The sequence below is a fragment of the Cyrtonyx montezumae genome, unplaced genomic scaffold (genome assembly GCF_038088225.1).
Source record: "Cyrtonyx montezumae isolate F1298 unplaced genomic scaffold, pur_monq_1.0 scaffold_10, whole genome shotgun sequence".
Classification (NCBI taxonomy): Eukaryota; Metazoa; Chordata; class Aves; order Galliformes; family Odontophoridae; genus Cyrtonyx; species Cyrtonyx montezumae.
Genome location: NW_027071826.1, coordinates 58,407,902 through 58,424,698, shown reverse-complemented (window position 1 = coordinate 58,424,698; position 16,797 = coordinate 58,407,902). Strand labels below are relative to the sequence as shown.

Genomic DNA, 16,797 nt, shown 5'->3' with positions numbered 1-16,797 from the left:
GTGCCCCCCCCCCCCCCACCCCGGGTGCAGCCCCTTCCCCATTTCCAGCACGGGCAGAGCGTGTGGGACCGTTGTCAGCTCCCTGCCTGCCAGCTCCCTGCCTGCCTCCGTGCGAAGGGCACAGCTCAGCAGCAACAACAGGGTGACTCAGCAGCTCTGTCACCAGCCCTGAACCACAAGCAAAGCGAAAGCCCCGAACGCAGGGAGATTTTTAGTAGGGCTCCACGCCCGAGGGAGGCACTGTACACAGAGCTGGAGCAGCACCGCAGAGCTCGGGCTCAGCTCATGCCCCCCGGAGGGTGGAAACAAGAACCCCTGCTACTTTCACGATGTGTTATCTTGTACTGAAATTGCACAGCAACACCCAGCCCGGGAGGGAAACGGCTTCTCCCCCTCCTCGGTGCCACGAGCACCACGGAGCAGCCCAGCAGGCTCAAACCGCATCCTCTGCCACCTGCATGCAGGAGAACAAGGCCCAGATGGAGCTGGGGGAGGGGGGGTTTACCTTGGGGTCACGGTGCTTGGGCTGCACTTGTATCGGGTCTGTGACCTCAGGGACTGAGCTGCACAGCGGCCCTGAACACACACAGCAAGAAACAAATCAGCTGAGCCGGCTGCCCAGAGCCAGCAGCTTCAGCACGCGAACCCAGGGTGGTTTTCATTCCTTCCAGAAATCCATCAGCTAACTCTGGATCTGCAAAACCTACCGAGCTGCTGCAGAAGGGAACGCTTCCCTTGTTCAACGCCCCCAGCATCACTCTGCCCTCAGCTGCGTCCTTCCCAGGACAGGAAACGCCTGTGGATCCCCGATAAGCGAGGAGAAGCTTCCCTCTGCCTCTTCCCAACCCCCAACACAGCGAGCATCTTCAGGAGCAGGCAAGGTGCAGCAGCACGCGGACCCTGCCACCAGCCCACGGGGGTCGGGCTGGGACCATTGCCATGGCAGAGTCACAGCAGACACCCTCAGGGGTGTGTCCAGAGCTTTTCCCTGTTACCTCTGCTGCTCTCCAGAGGAGGCCCGAGGCATGGCCCAGATGCACCGCCACGTCTGTAAGCATACACGCACATAAATACATCCACACATCTACATATATAAACGTACCACACGCCGCTCGAACTCTACACCTCTCTGGGAACCACCCCAAGACCACAGGGCTGCCCAGTACAAGCTGATCTAATTACAAAGCACGCTGATTAAAGCCCTTAACCTTGAACGCTCCCCAGTACCAGGAGCTGTTTTGGTATCACAGTGATAACCGCTCGCTGCGAAGCGGCCGTGCCTGAGGAAAGGGGCAGCACAGGAAATCTGATGAACAGAGCCCTGCTCAGGATTTAGAGTCCCTCCCCCCCCCCCCATCCCACGATGCGTTTGACACTGATTCACCACGCCTTCAACTAGAAAGTGAAGGCATTATCCAGACCTCTCTCACATGAGAGGACAGGTGTAAAACCCTGTGCGTCCCCTCCAGGTTGGAGGATGTTACTGTACCAACGTGCTTAGTGACCAATTCAGGCTTTTCAAGCTGCAGTATTTCCAAACTCAGTATTAAGCTGCTGTCACCCAGTACAGACAGACTACGAGCGAAACACTAACAGTACAAAAAGCTTTAAGTTCTCCCTGTTAAAACTTGTGGGAGTTTGCCTGTGTGGCAGCTGTTTAATTCAATCCTTCGTTGTATGTACAGTGTCCAAGCTTTCCACCCCTGAAGGTGGGCAGCAGAGCGTGCAATGCTCCTTCACAAAGCAGAACTTCAGTGTGCTCTATGCAACGACACCCACCGAGGACACCCACAAATACTGCCACGCTCGCTCCGACTCCCTCAGCCAACCAACAGCACAGCACCAACGCTTCTGGCAAAAGAACCTTCAGGAAAATGGGGAAAAAAAAACCCAGCCCACAGAGCAAACCACCACCAACCAAACAAGGCCAACCCCGAAAGTCAACCTCCTCCTGCTCTGCCTCATTCACGGATGTCACAGTACGGTCTGAGGTTCCAGCTGTTCCCGGAGTGACGGATGGCGGCACTGCTGGATGAGTAACGCAGCAGGGGCGGTCCGTGCGGGAGGAGAAGGCTGCGGGCTGAGCTGAGACACCTCCAGACTGGGAAAGGAAATACGCACAGAAACAGATGTGGGATTTGAAGCAGATTTTAAGAATCATCACCTAAAACACCGGCTGGGTGCCCGCGATGTGACGCGATGCTCACGCGTTCCCCAGAGCAGAAGTTATCCATCCCAGCGGAACGTCACGGGGGGAAATCTCTCTTCCCAGTGGTAGCATGCTAGCTGCTGGCTATTAATGGCACTCCGTTTTAAAAAGAGAACTAAAATCATCCCCACGGTCATTTTTTAAGGTTGAGTTCTTGTGTTCAACCCAAGCAAGGGCTTCCCCCTGCTTCCAGCCACGCTGCTTTGGTGGCAGTTCATCCTGTGGGCGAACCTCAGCTCGGCAGTGCTGAGATTTAGGATGGCTTACGGGCTGGATGAATCAGGCCGACCGTGGGAAGAAAACAAACACATTTTCCTTCCACGCTACAGTCTGATCCATCTGTTCACAGGCTCCACAAGCAGAGGAACCACGGGAAGGGCAAGGCCGTGCCTTGTCTACACGGAAGGCCTCGTGGTGCTCAGCGGGCCGCCCCTGTGCTGCTGCAGGTTACTTGAAGGCCGCGTTGAAGGCCCGGCCGATGACGAGCCTGCGCACCTCGCTGGTGCCGGCGCCGATCTCGTAGAGCTTGGCGTCACGCAGGAAGCGCCCCATGGGGTAGTCGTTGATGTAGCCGTTCCCACCTACAACCAGAACCAAGGCGTGAGGCACTGCCTGCCTCTCGTGGAGGGGCTGCTCCAGGACAGCCCTGCTCCAGAGGTCTCCCAGAGTAACGTGCTGGCAGTGACCGTGCCTTACCGAGACACTGGATCCCATCCAGAGCCACCTGCGTAGCGCACTCTGCTGAGAAGAGGATCACTCCAGCACAGTCCTGCGTGGAAAAACACAAATCACGACAGAGGCAGGGAAGGTGCCACCTGCCCTTTTCCCACCTGTGCTGCCCTGGCCTTCTCGTTCCTCTCCAGACATCCGCTAACAAACCCGAACCACTTTATCACCAAGGCACAGGATTCATCCCCTGCAAGCAAGAAGCTGAGGCCGTCTTTCTGTCGCTTGTGTCAGGCTACACGAAGGCAGAAAATAGAGCGCAGCAGGGGAGCTGCTCTGCCTCACAAATGGACATCACACCCCCAGGAGACCGACGTGATTTGATTTGGGATGCAGAGCTCTGCTCTGCTCATGCCTGGTTCACTCCCCCGACGGACACACGGTGACGTGCCGGTTGTGTCGGCGACAACACCTCGGGATGACTGTGACAGCCCCTTACAACAGGCAGGATACTGTGCCTGGCCTTTCAATAAACACCTATCCATCCTGATACATCTGCTCCCCTGTAGTACTACAGCTTCTTTTTCTTGCAGTGGTGGGGAAGGAGGAGGAAAACAAACACTAGGAAAACTGAGACCGAGTCATTTTAAGCCCTGGTACACCCACCGTGCTCGTGAGGAGGGACCAGAGGGAGTCAGCACCCCTGGAGGCTTTCAGAAATGCAGAGGCACGGCCCTGAGGGGCATGGTTTCGGGGGTCAGACTGTGACCTTGGAGGTCTTTTTCAACCTTAACGATACCACGATGCTATTCAGGGGCACGGTTTAGTGGGCACAGTGGGAATGGGTCGGCTGTTGGATCTGACCATCTCGGAGGTTTCTTTCCAAACTTAATGGCACAGTCCAGACACACCCACATACAAGTGTGAGCTCACCTTTGCATTGAAGTGGCCCTGGTCACAGGCCTTAGCCACGTTGTAGACGTACTGCCGACAGGCCATCAGCCGGGTGTACATGTCAGCCATCTTGCCCTGCATGAGCTGCACGTTGCAGAAGACAAGAGACACACGTTGCAGCTACTGAAACTTCGCACGAGTCCACAGGGAGTGAGGGGAAATGGTTTTCTGCTTGAGCTCTGGGGACCAGCTGGGTTCACACAACGCAGTCCCCCAGGGTCTCTCAGAAATGAGTCACAGCTCCAGGCCACCCTCCCCCTCCCAACACAGAGCACCCCATCTTCTCTTTAAGAAGGAGAAAAGACAGAAAAAGAATTGAGGTTTTATTTCACCTGGAAGTGGCCAATTCTCTGTCCGAATGCTTCCCTTACGTGTAGGTATGGAATTGCATGGTCAAGAACAGCTTGCATGAGCCTGAGAAAAGCACAGATAGGCAGGAAAAGGAAGACAACAGAATAATTAAAATGCTGATTAAATCTTTAAATCTTGAAGCTCAGCCTAAGGCAAAAAGGTTTGCCTACCTAAGGAGATATGGTGCTGTCTTACTCTAGCTTCACTCAGACTTCCAAAAGCCCACGTTTTCTCCACAGCGTACTACACGTTGCTCGTTTGGGACACCATGTGGCAGGGCTCTACCCTCAGTCAGGGGACTGAGAAGGAGAGGGTGGAAGAGCCTTCTTACTCTGCAGCTAGGACAGTTTGTGCTGCCTTGTGTCTCCGGAAGACCAACAGAAAGGGCAGGAGCCAATGTTGTAAACAAGGGTACAATATCGACCTGGCTAGCTGACTGTGGCTGATCTGTCTGACCTTACAACCTACGAAAGGAGGCAAACCCTCACCCCAGAGGTCCTCCAGACAGCACGAGCCTCTCCAGGTCCAACCCGCTCATCAGAACGTAGACTCCTTTGCTCAGCTTCCCCAAGATATTTTCAGCTGCAATCAAAATAAAAATGATTTACCCGTGTGCAAGCTACCGTCTGAGGGTCTGTGCTCTCCGGGCAAAAGGTTCAAACCCTCACTCATGCTCACCTTACCTTCTGGCTTGAGACACGTTCAGGATGAGCTAGACAGGCTGAGTTTTGGTGCATACACTCCCTACCACTGAAACATCTTCTCAATGCGAACAAAGCCAAAGAGGAAAAGGCAGTCAAGAGTTACAAAGAGCATCTACAATTTCTGTTATTCCCTATCCATGTTCTAGAGACCTCCCAGCTCAGTGCTTGTGTGAATGGGAGATTCCAGAGCCTTGGAGGACAACATGGGAGCCCTCTTCTCCATCTCATCAGTTTGTATCTAACCCAACCTGACAGCGACCAAACGCTGTTACCATCTGAGGTCTGCTGAGGTGGGATTTGAAATGAATGTGAATCCTAGTCTGATAAGCTTGGATCATCTCACCGAGCGCTCCTAATAAAGGAATCAAAGCTTCCACAGGCAACCAGCCAAAGCTCACACCTTAGCATGCATTGGGGTGGTCTCGGGAAACGGGCAAAGGAAGCTGACAGCAGCTCAAGGACTGCACTGTCTTCTTGTTGAAGAGCATGTTGACGTGCTCTTCAGGGCTGGCAACATCACACTGGAGCTTAAAGGTGAAAGAACCAACTCGGCCCTCAGAAAAACCTCCATGCACCCCCTCCTCCCGCCCCTCCAAGAACAACAGAAGCACTAACAGCAAACATTACTTTGAAGAACAGAGTGCAAACTCCGGCATCAGTCGGTGCAGCATGGCTGACAATGAAACCCGTATGTTTTAAAGCAGATGGAACTGCGGCGCTATGGGAAGACATCTGAATGAAGATTCTGCAGGCACACGAAACAACACAGAACTGCTTTGGCTTCCGAGGCAGAAGATCAGAAGTAGCATTAATGGCCAGAGTGCAAAGTGTGTTCGCTCCCAAAGGTGCAGCGATGTGTTTCTCCAAGTTATCAGAAAACTGAAATCTTGTTACCATGAGAACACACTGCCCTGCACAGATGATTGCCCAGACGACAATCTGAAGACTCCGGTAGTGCCCTTTTGATTTCAGACTGCAGGGATCCGGTCAAGTTAGAAATGTCAGATTTCAGCTGAAACTCTTTCACGGTGTGGAAAGCAGCTGCTGCTGCTGCATGGGGAGCAGCCGAGTTGCACCCCTCTGGGTCACAGTGTGAGCTGCATGCGCTCAGCGATCCGATGTAGCTAAGCAAGAAGAGAGCGAACCACCCCACGTGCATACTGTCACGATTTGAAACCAACTCACCAGGGATCTTACAGTCCTCAAAGATCAATTCACAGGTGTTGGAGCCTCTCATTCCCAGCTTATCGAGCTTCTGTGCAGTGCTGAAGCCTGGCATTCCCTGCAAAGACAAGACGTCAACACTGAGGATCACAAGCAGCGACGGTGGCAGAACTATGCTCATCTCTCCATCAGGTAAGTGAGCTCCCTGCTGCAATATGCCACGTCACTGGGGCAGGGGACAAATCCCATGGGTTTATAAGGTTCAGGCAGGAAATGGTTTGTCTTCGAGCAAGAGGCTGACAGACATTGGAGAAAACTAGCTGGTTTCTAAACAAGCGAGCCAGAGCGAAGGAGGTAGCTTTAAAAGCACACCAAAAGAGAACTGTGGGAATTACTCAACAATACCTGATACCTACCTTCTCCACGATGAAAGCAGTTATCCCCTGGGAGGCAGGAATGGCATTAAGGTCAGTCTTAGCATAAACGATGAGAACGTCTGCATCAGGCCCGTTGGTGATCCAAAATTTGTTCCCATTCAGAACATAGTAGTCCCCTGGAAGCACAGAGCTGCAGTCTGTTAGCTTGTAATTGATAAACCCTTAGATCCTCACCCCATTTATTTCAAGGGTGATCTTTAAGATCCCCACAAACAACATGCACAATTCCCCCCCGGACATCAAGAAAACTCATCACCTTCATTTCTGCTAATGACAGTTTAATGAATGCCTGACCAACTAAGGCTCCTAGCACTAGTAATCCTTCACCACCATAATCAGAAATCTACTCGGGGCCTTCAGCCACCCACGCCACGTCCTCACTACCCTGCGTTATCATGCACTGATTACTCTGGAGACATTTGTGCTGGAAGCTCACGACAGGCTTTACCTTTCTTATCCGCCTTCAGCTTCATGGACACAACATCAGATCCAGCACTGGGCTCGCTCATTGCTAAGGCTCCAATGTGCTCCCCACTGATGAGCTGGAAAAGAGAAACAGAAGACTGTCGACGTGGGTAATGACTGCTGACACGGGCTGACAACGATAGCACAAGGGGGAATGGTTATAAACTGAGACGGGAGGTTTAGGTTAGATGTTGGGAGGAAGTTTTTCACTCAGAGGACGGTGAGACGCTGGAACAGGTTGCCCAGAGGGGCTGTGGATGCCCCATCCCTGGAGGGGCTCAAGGCGAGGCTGGATGTGGCTCTGGGCAGCCTGCCCTAGTGCAGGGCCACCCTGCCCACAGCAGGGAGTTGAAAATAGATATCTTCAAGGTCCTTATCAACTGAGGGCATTCTATGATAAGAACCTCCTCTGGCACAACTTAAGGACATTACGTCTCTTCCCTTTCAAACTAACTCAGACTAAATGCAGAATATAAAGTACCAAAGGAGCAACTCTTGTTCAGATTTCTCAAAGCACTTCAGAAAGTTTGAAAAACACTGTCTGGTCAGATATCAGGAAACATCTCTCCTCAGTAAGAGTAGTAACGCAGCGGCACAGGCTGCCAGGGAGGTGGTGGGGCTCCTGGAGGAGGTGCTCCAGAACTGTGGGGATGTGGCACTGAGGGATGTGGTCAGTGGGCACGGTGGGGGTGGGCTGGGGTTGGACTCCATCACCCCAGAGGTTTTTTCCAGCTGTGATAACTCTGCGATCGTTCAGCATCACATCACTTCAGTAACAAAGGTCCGGAGCGACTGCTTGCCTAGCCAGGCTCACGCAGGCAGCCACAGATCACTTGTAAGTACGTCGATAAATATCCCTCCCTGCAGCTATATACTTTAAAGGGGACAGTCTTTTAAACAGAAGGTACACGAGGGCCTCGCACTTCCTTAAAGCATCATCCTAAAAAGATAAAGAAGTCCCCATCGTGCCGTTTCCCAGCCTCATACCTTGGGCAAGTACTTCTCTTTCTGGGCTTCGCTGCCGTTCCGCACCAGCTGGTTGATACAGAGGTTGGAGTGGGCTCCATAACTGAGCCCAACAGCTGCCGAGGCACGGGAAACTTCCTCCATCACCAGCACGTGGTCCAGATAGCCCAGAGCAGATCCACCGTATTCCACTGAGAAAATAAAGCTCACGTGAACCACCACGGAGTACTCTGCATATGCATCCCAGGAATGGGCTCAGTCTTCAATAAGACTGAATACAGTTGCAGGACAGCTTCTGGGTTTGGCTGACACTGTCTCTGGGCTGGGCACCTCTGGCATTCCCCATCCTCTCTAAAATTCAGCTTTCTTACCTTAGAGAAAGTGACATTCCTTAACACAAGCAGTGCTTGTAAATCACGTTTTATAAATACAACATGGATACAGCAAAACCAGTGCCAATAGAGAAACAGCACACAAGAACACAATCAGAAGTGGAAAGTCTGGGCACAGGATGGTATTAGGGGTAAATCTCAGAGGGAATCGAAGCAGGCAGCGCCCGTGAAGGGGGTGGCTTATTTATAGTGTGGGAAACTGCTGTGAGCCTGAGGCACAACATCAAAGAATAAAGAAGGTAAGAGCGAGAAAAAACAGGAGCAGCAGTAAACTGGGAAGAGTAGAGGGAAAGAGCAGGAACAGACTTTCAGATTCAGTGCCCCTGAAAGAAGTGCAGAGGCATTGTTTCAAGGCCCTGCTGTTCAGCTTGCTTCTGCGGAGCGTTTACTATACCCTGTAACTTCTCTCATCAGAGATGCATGTTTGCTCTGGGATACTTTTACCCGTAGCTCAAAACCTGCAGCAAATTGGAAGTAGACATACTCAAGCTGCACGGAACGTGAGAACGGGAGCTCGTGGGCACAGACCAGCCACGCACCACAACCCAGGATGCACGGAGCCGAAAGGCCACGCTTTGAGTGATCACTTCCACGTGAAACATCACCCGGCAGAGGGTGGGCACAGGCTTACCAGGAGCTGTGATCCCCAGAACTCCCAGGTCCCCGAGTTTCCTCCAGAACTCCTGCAAACACAGAAGCAGCAGCAGTGAGGCCAGGGGGACGAGGAGCGGGCGCGTTGATTTACCTCGCTGCTGTGAGACCTCAGAGATAAGCACGTCAATACCAACTCCTCCTGCAGCAGTGGCTTCATCCTGCACACTAACATCCCACAGTCTTAAGGACGTCAGTTGCGCTGCAGTCTGTTGACCGAAGGAAGGGAACTCATAAACCTCAATTTAACTGGGGGTTGACGGGTTCAAAGATCGAACACGTGCCCAATTTAAGAATTTAGATGAATTTAAGCCACCTATTCATTTGAAAAAATGCACTTTTAGATCTTCTTACGCTGCACCTAGCTGAAGATAAATGAGGATGTTGGGATTTAAATTTATACTTGCCTTTTACCTCATGCAACCGTGTCACACTGCGTGGGTCTATTAGCCTGAGACTGCTGCAAACAGCAGATAGCACGAGTTACCCAAGAGAGACCCTGGAAAACTCTGAGAAGAGCTGCAATCACTGAGCAATTAATGTAGAATACAGAAACTGGCATTGAAAGCCAAGGAAGCTTCCTTCAAAGAGATTTTAAAGAAGGAAGGGTTAGAGCTGAGGCAGGAAAAACAACTGCTGAGGCAGGCAAAGGTTCCAGAAGAGCTGTGAGAGCTGACTCTGGTGAGCACTGTGCAACTGGAGATTCAAATCCTTTATCTTCGTGAGGGCCACTCAAGCACCAGGATCACAGAACGGTTTAGGTCCCTTCCAACCCAAACCATTCTATGACTCTGAATTCATCAGTTCTGCTATTTTTATGCTAACAGAACTAGAAGTTGCTTCCACGGATAAACGATCTCAAGTTGCACCGTGGGGGGTTTAGACTGGATATAAAAAAGAATTTCTTCATGGAGAGGGAGTGCAATGGAGGGCTGCCCAGGGAGCCACTGGAGTCCCCGTCCCTAAAGAGTGTAAGAAACGCACGGATGTGGCACTAAGGGACGTGACTCAGTAACACAGCTTTGGTGGGCCAGGTCGATAGCTGGATATGCTGACCTTGAAGATCTTTTCCAGCCTAGATGATTCTGCAGGACACAGAACTCAAGACGCTTCAAAAGGTATTATTCAACAGCACTGGATGACATCTGGTGTGCCAGACTAAACCTATATTGTTAACTTCAAAGCTGCACATATATCCCTGAAAATATCAACATCAGAGCTCTGGGAGACGCTAGCAGATGTTCCGAATGTCCTGCAGAGCTTATGAAAACCAACAGTGAGATCTCTCATTTTCATCAATCAAACCTCCCTACTGCCCACAGTTTGTTGTTGCTGTTAGGAAGAAAAGTTTCACCTCAGCAGTCAAACAGCTCTGCGTTTCCTCCGTTTGCACACACAGTATTTCCAAAGCAAAACAGAGAGGGGACTCAGATATCCAAGAGAGAGCTGTACACAAAACGAGTCCTACCTGGGAGAGTGAAAACACCTATGAGAGGAGTCTCTGAAGAGAGCCAGGCACAAATACCGCAATGAAAATCGAAACAAGACCACGCTCAATCCATCTCTTTTTCTTTTTAAGTTAGATGCTGGCTCAGTTCTTCCCCAGGTCGTTCACAGTTATCAAAAGGAGAAACAGGAAATCAAAAACCTTTTTCTCATTTTTTTCCTCCTCTGCTGCTTTCAAGTCTGCAAAGTTGATGCATATCTTCCTGCGGTGCGGACCGGGATTCTTTGTCTGAACTTACGTACAGATCAAAGTACAGACTGCCATCTATTTCACAGGCACACATCAAATACTTACCCGCATGCCTTTGAATTCATTCTCCTGGTCAATTTGTTGGGCCTTGGGAGCCAAATGCTCTTGACAGAACTTTGTCATGGTCTGTCTAAGCTGGGAAAAGAAGTGAGGAGAAACACACGTGTTACGCTCCGTTAATATAACGTCACCTCCTCCCCTGGGATACCCCCACATCCACCACCGGGCAGTTCTGTGATCTCAAACCCACAAACACATCACGATAAAGAAATCTCTGTCAGGTTATCAGCTCAAACAGAGTACAAAAAAGGCCCCGGAGCTTTTTTAAGAGTGGATTTGAGAGAAATCCTTCTGTTAAGTTCCTCTTGACACCCAACCTCAAACGACACGTGAGAGAGTGCTACTCAACTACTGCCTGCACTGGGGGTGCTTCAGAGAAGCTGACAAGCAGAGCTTACGATTCGTCATCCTCCTCCAGTACCTGCTTAGGGTTTCATTTAATTTTCTGTGTACTCCTGCAGTAAAAACACGTATTAATAAGAAGTGTGGTTTCACAGGCTGGGACTATATGATCTATCCTGGTATTTTCTACAGAAGGAATATTTTGGGTCAGGTACGCCACTTTGTTCTCAGTGCTAAAATAAAATCAACTCAGAGTACTCTCCCACATTTTAAGATTCAAACACTTGCACAGATTTTGCTGTACAAAGTCCAAAGCAATATCTTAAGTGTTTATAATAAGAGATCTTTAAAGAGAAATGGCACAGACGTTATGATAGAGCTTAAAAATGCAGTTTGAACTCTTGGTTCTTCCTTCCCTTACGTTAATGTCGGTGAGGAAACTTTCTGCTGTTCAACCAAAACGTTCAGAAGGGACAGATGCAGCAAAGCAGAATCTGCCTAGTCTGCTCTGCCTCTCTCCCTTGTTTCAAATTACAAAGATATGCCAGTTGCCACGGCTACTTGGATTCCAAAATCACCAAACAAGCTTATCCCTCTTCGGTGGACTTACTGTTTTATTTTTCCTGCTTTTTAAACTTTGATGTTTCCATCGTGACAAAGCCGACAGCAGCAAACTTGAGCACATAAATTGCACAAAGAAGAAAGCTTAAACGTAACCAGAATACACTTTAATCATCAGAGACTGAAGGATGCATTCTGACAAGCACCCCAAACGTGTTAAAACATCTTGTAACAGTGACAGGTGCTTTTAATGCACAGACGAACTAACGCTACCTAAGATCTATTTCTGGTCTTTTCCTAGCTTTTCCGTAGCAGACATACAAGTTACAGGACTACTTTTGCCTTTTTATACCTCTGAACACACTGAAACATCAAGCTGATGGGCACACGAATCAAACGAACAAGCCAGGAAAAAAAAATAGCACCACGGTACCACACTGTTCTACATTTCTTTGCCCAGAGAAGCTGTGGGTGCTCTGTGCCTGGGGGTGTCCAACACCAGGCTGGATGGGGCCTTGGCAACCTGATCTGGTGTGTGGCAACCAGCCCACAGCGGGGCCTGGGAGGCTTTGAGGTCCCTTCCAATTGAAGTGCGATTCTCTAGAAAGACGTGAGAATGACACTTTTGAATATCCATACACTAGTGTTGTCATATTATGCAGCAGGTATGGCTACAGCTCCGGACCTGAGAAGCACGAAGGAAAGTTTCAGTGGTCTGGACTAAGCCTGTCACTCCATCCCCTGGGGCAAGCGAGGATAACAGAATGCAGAATGGTTGGGGTTGGAAGGGGCCCCAGAGATCATCCAGTGCCAACCCCGCAGACACAGGCAGGGTTCCCAACCGCTCTATCAGGTACTAAAGCAGGTTGCCCAGGAGCCCATCCAAACTGGTCCTGAACACCTCCAGGGATGGGACATCCGCAGCTTCTCTGGGCAGCCAGTGCCAGCACCTCAGTACCATCTGAGTGAAAAAGTTCCCCCGACATCTAATTTAAATCTTCCTCTCTTAGTTTAAAGCCATTCCCTCTTGCCCCATCACTACCTACCTGAGCAAAAAGATGATTTACTTCTTGCTTATAAGCTCTCTTTAAGTACTGGAAGACACTGGTTGGCATTCCTTCCTGCTGCTGTATCACCTGCACCACTCAGCTCGGCGCCATCTGCAAGCTTGCCGAGGGTGCACTCACACCCACTGCGTGTACTGTTGTTTACCAATGATATTGAAGAGCACCAGCCCCAGGACAGATCCCTGGAGGATACCGTTCATCACCACCCTCCACCTGGATATAGAACCATTTATCACAACCCTCTGCCCGCCACCTTCCAACCAGTTCTCCATCCACCAAACAGTCCACCCTTTGGATTCGTTTCGCTCCAATTTAGAGGTATGGATGTGGCATGGGGCACATCAAAGGCCGTATGCACACCCAGCACACTGCGTGAGCACGGGAGAACCGTAAAGCTGAGAACTGACATCCCCATTGGTCCCCGATCGGCCAAGAGAGCCACCCGAGAGTGCTGGAGGCTGCACGAGTCAGCTCAAGCCGAGCGCAAGCACACTTGCTTCTTACACAGCGCTTCGCCGCGTGACGTTCACCTAAAAAACACTCCCCCCACGCGACCCACGGGAAACATCCCCGCGGGGCGCGGCGGACACGCGTCGGCGGCGCGCCTCCGCGGATTGGTCAGCTCCCCAGGCTCAGCCAATCAGCACTCGCCACCCTGACACACCCCCCGACCCCACAGTGGGGTGGGCCCAGGGCCGGGCCGGTCCCTACCTGGCGCTGCTCGTCGCTCAGCCCGTTCACCGTGTCGTCCACCGCCAGCCCCGCGCAGCCTCTCCGCAGCAAGCCCAGCGCCCGGAGCTGCCTGGCCCCGCGCAGCACCGAGCCGAGAGCAGCACGGCCGAGCCCCGCCGCCGCCATGGCTGCCCCGGGCAGGTCTCGGTGCGCAGGCGCGGCCCTGTAACACGGAGAGCAGCGCAACGCACAGGCGCGCGGGGAAGGGCGGGACGGGGCGGCGGGATACGGGCGCGGACGGCTGTCAATTCTGAACACGTTTAATAGGAAATAGCGAATACAGGGAAACAACACGCCAGCGGACTGAAGCAGGCGTTACCTGCTTCTCGTGCCCTTCACGAGTAAGAAGGGTAAGAAAGGGGTTTGCGAAACGGAGACCGCCGCGCTGGAGCACAACAGCGTGGTGCATCCCCGCCCCTCACTGAGCCAGGAGCCGCTCCAGCTGCTCCAGGATGGCCGAGCATCCCTTCAGCTCTTCTTGAAAGGAGGAATGCTGCTCCAGGGAACGCTGCCGCTCTTCTGCTGCCGATCTCCACCTCGCCATCACCGTCTGCACGGCACAGCACACACATCTCACTGACCTGAGAGCTGAGCCCGAGCTCCTCCCAGCGCAGCGTGCCCCAGCGGTCCCACCTGAAGCGCCTCCTTTTCCTTCTCAGCTGTTTCATTAAATAGCTTCAATCCCGCCACGAGCTTCTCGGTTAAGAGCTGGAGGGACAGAGAGCATAACATCCAGCAGACAGACACGTCGGCTGCTGCTCCTGGGGGGCACAGAGGGGCTGCACACACACACTCCTCTCACCAAAGCCCATTTACAAACTCTTACCGCCGTCTGCTCCTGGCATTGCTTCGTTTTCTCTTCCTCCTCCAAGATGTTGTTGCCTGTAACTGGTTTGGGAGATACAACATCGGGGTAAGAGCTCCTAAGACCCAACCCCTTCACAGAGGAGGCTTTCTACAGCCTGGGAGGGAGGGGCAAAGGTGCTGTGAACGACAAAGAAACGTGAGATGTGGAATCCTTACCAGGATCGATGTTTTTGCTTTCCAAAATCACCATGCAAGTCTCCTGAAACTTCCTGAGCCTCTCGACCTCTTGCACCAGGCCTTCGTTCTCCTCCTTCAGCTCTTTTATAGTGTCCTGCCACCAACACAGGCAGCTGCTTCAGGGAACCAAGTTTCTCAGCACACTTTCTTCCCGTCAGTAACACCAAGCACTTAGCTCCTCTAGGAGCCCCTCTCATCAGGGATCACTTCTTGCCTTTCTATCCTTAACACTCCACAGAAACAACCCCTCAGGCCTGCTTTCTTACACACGGACATCACAGCAACCACAGCATCCCTTTACAGCCACCGTCCCACTGAAAAGAGCCTCAGTAGCACTGCTGACTGCCACATTCTAGCCAGATCTTTGGTGCTGCAAGAGAAAACCCAGCCCACAAAGTCTACTGGCTTCCAAGTGAGACTGGAAAATGAGCAAGTCTGCCCTTTGATCTAACCCTGCGAGGAGGAGAATGTAAGAATTAGTGCTTTCCACCTTTTATCCCTACCTGAGCTCCTGTTAATCTGGAGTGCAATTGCTGTTTGGCTGACTCCAACAGCTGATTCTTGGTTTTCAGCTCTGCCTCTAGTTTGTATCTGCTCAGAGGGCTGTAGAATCAAACACCAAAGATCTAAGTGAAAGTACATCGGTATCACACATGTTTATTTTCAAAAAGATGTCCTCCTTCGAAGGATTTGCTCTTGTTCCCGGCCAAGAGGCTGCTAGCAAAGCTGCATTAAGGTTAGAGCTCATCATAACCCTCTGAGAAAGAACATAACTGCCATTTACAACACGAAGAAACATACCCTCTTGTGGCTGCCTTCTTCAAAGGCGGCTCCACTTTCTTGGCAGATTTAGGAATCCTTAAATGACAAACACAACACAGTTATCCAAAGACCGTTTCGCACTTACAGATTTCATACATCTGATAAAATCTGTTTGCCCTTCCGGACTCCGAGCTGATGAGGCTGCCCCTTGTTACAAGCGACACTGAGTTACCAGCACAGGCTCAGAGAAGAGCAATAAAAAAGGACTAGAGAACAAGATGTTTGAGCAAGCAGCTGAAGTAACTGGGGTTGCTCAGCGTGGAGGGCACACAGTGACACTCTTCACAGCTCTGATGACGTTGTTGGTCTCTCTTCTCAGGCAACAAGCCGTAGGATGGGAGGAAGTAGCCTCAAGTTCCACTGAGGGAAGTTTGGAATGGGCACGAGGAAGAATTTCTTTATGGAAAGGGTGGCCAGGCATGGGAACAAGCTGACCAGAGAGACAAGGGAGTCAGCATCCCTGCAGGAGCTTGAGAGATGGATGGCTGCAGCTCTTACAGGCACAGCACAGCGCTGGTTGGTGACCCCAGAGGTCTTTCCCAACGTTTTGTTCCCGCAGTTCAGTGGGACAGCGAGCTAGCTTCAAGCCGTTCACCCACTTACCCTGGATTTGTAGCTCTGAACACACCATCCGCAGGGATGTTGGAGCCGAAGTTAAAATCGGGATCTTTGTTGAGCTCCAGCCCTGCTGCTTTACCGGCACATTGCTTCTTCGTAGAAAAAGGCACCTGCGCTTCTGCAGGAGGAAAACAGCCATACAAACACCACAGCCCACGGGAGCCCAGCAAAGCAAAACCCCACCGGGAACCGCCCAGCCGCCCCAAACCCGCAGCACGAACCCCACCGCCTCAACACGAGGCACAATAAGGCGATGAGACGTACCTCCAGGGCCGCGGTGAAACGCTGCGTAGACGGGAATGCGGGAAACCTCCGCATCCATCTTCCCGCCCGCGCTTTCCTCACAGCGACCGCTCGAATCGCAGCCGGCGCCAAACGGTTTGGGCGGGCTCGCGCATGCGTGGAGGCGCGCGTATTGCGGGCAGTGCGCATGCGTGGAAGAGCGTATCCTGCGCCCTGTGTGGCTCGGCCGTTAACCCTTGCAGCTCCATGCTCCTGCCTCTCGCCCTTGATGCGGAAAAAAAATCCGGGAGGGATTTTTTTTTGCACCTCAGCAAAGCGCTTTCTGCCTTCGTTCAGTGTCCTCGCTGTGTTTTGCAAGCCCTCGCGTAGGGACGGCTCAGCCACCCCGTGCCAAACGCCCACCTCAGCTCCAGCAGTGCAGAAAGCATGAAAGCAAAGCGCAAGGTGCATCGCAAGAAGGGTTATTAGCTTTAGTTATTAGCTTTAAATGGGTACTCCTTATCTACGTGGGGCAGTCCCTGTCCTGCAGAAGCCTGCTAGGGGCTCAAAGCGGTGGGTGTGCCAGGACCTGCGTTTTCCCTCTGCTGACAGTG

The 16,797-nt window shown here is 51.8% G+C and overlaps 3 protein-coding genes across 3 annotated transcripts in view; all 3 read right to left on the bottom strand.

Annotated features, from left to right (window-relative positions):
* Positions 1 to 16,797, bottom strand: part of INAFM2 (InaF motif containing 2) — a 110,374-nt gene that overhangs the window by 23,710 nt on the left and 69,867 nt on the right. The window lies entirely within an intron of this gene.
* IVD (isovaleryl-CoA dehydrogenase) lies at positions 2,610 to 13,603 on the bottom strand. Its single transcript, XM_065755565.1, has 12 exons — positions 13,457 to 13,603; positions 10,761 to 10,850; positions 8,940 to 8,991; positions 7,938 to 8,107; positions 6,934 to 7,027; positions 6,465 to 6,601; positions 6,070 to 6,166; positions 4,669 to 4,762; positions 4,162 to 4,243; positions 3,809 to 3,913; positions 2,906 to 2,978; positions 2,610 to 2,790 (listed from the first exon to the last, which is right to left on the bottom strand). Exons 1-12 carry the CDS (start codon positions 13,601 to 13,603, stop codon positions 2,657 to 2,659), a joined length of 1,275 nt encoding a protein of 424 aa, XP_065611637.1. The 3' UTR covers positions 2,610 to 2,656.
* KNSTRN (kinetochore localized astrin (SPAG5) binding protein) lies at positions 13,896 to 16,332 on the bottom strand. Its single transcript, XM_065729105.1, has 8 exons — positions 16,226 to 16,332; positions 15,947 to 16,079; positions 15,323 to 15,379; positions 15,025 to 15,124; positions 14,501 to 14,615; positions 14,304 to 14,365; positions 14,111 to 14,185; positions 13,896 to 14,027 (listed from the first exon to the last, which is right to left on the bottom strand). Exons 1-8 carry the CDS (start codon positions 16,281 to 16,283, stop codon positions 13,896 to 13,898), a joined length of 732 nt encoding a protein of 243 aa, XP_065585177.1. The 5' UTR covers positions 16,284 to 16,332.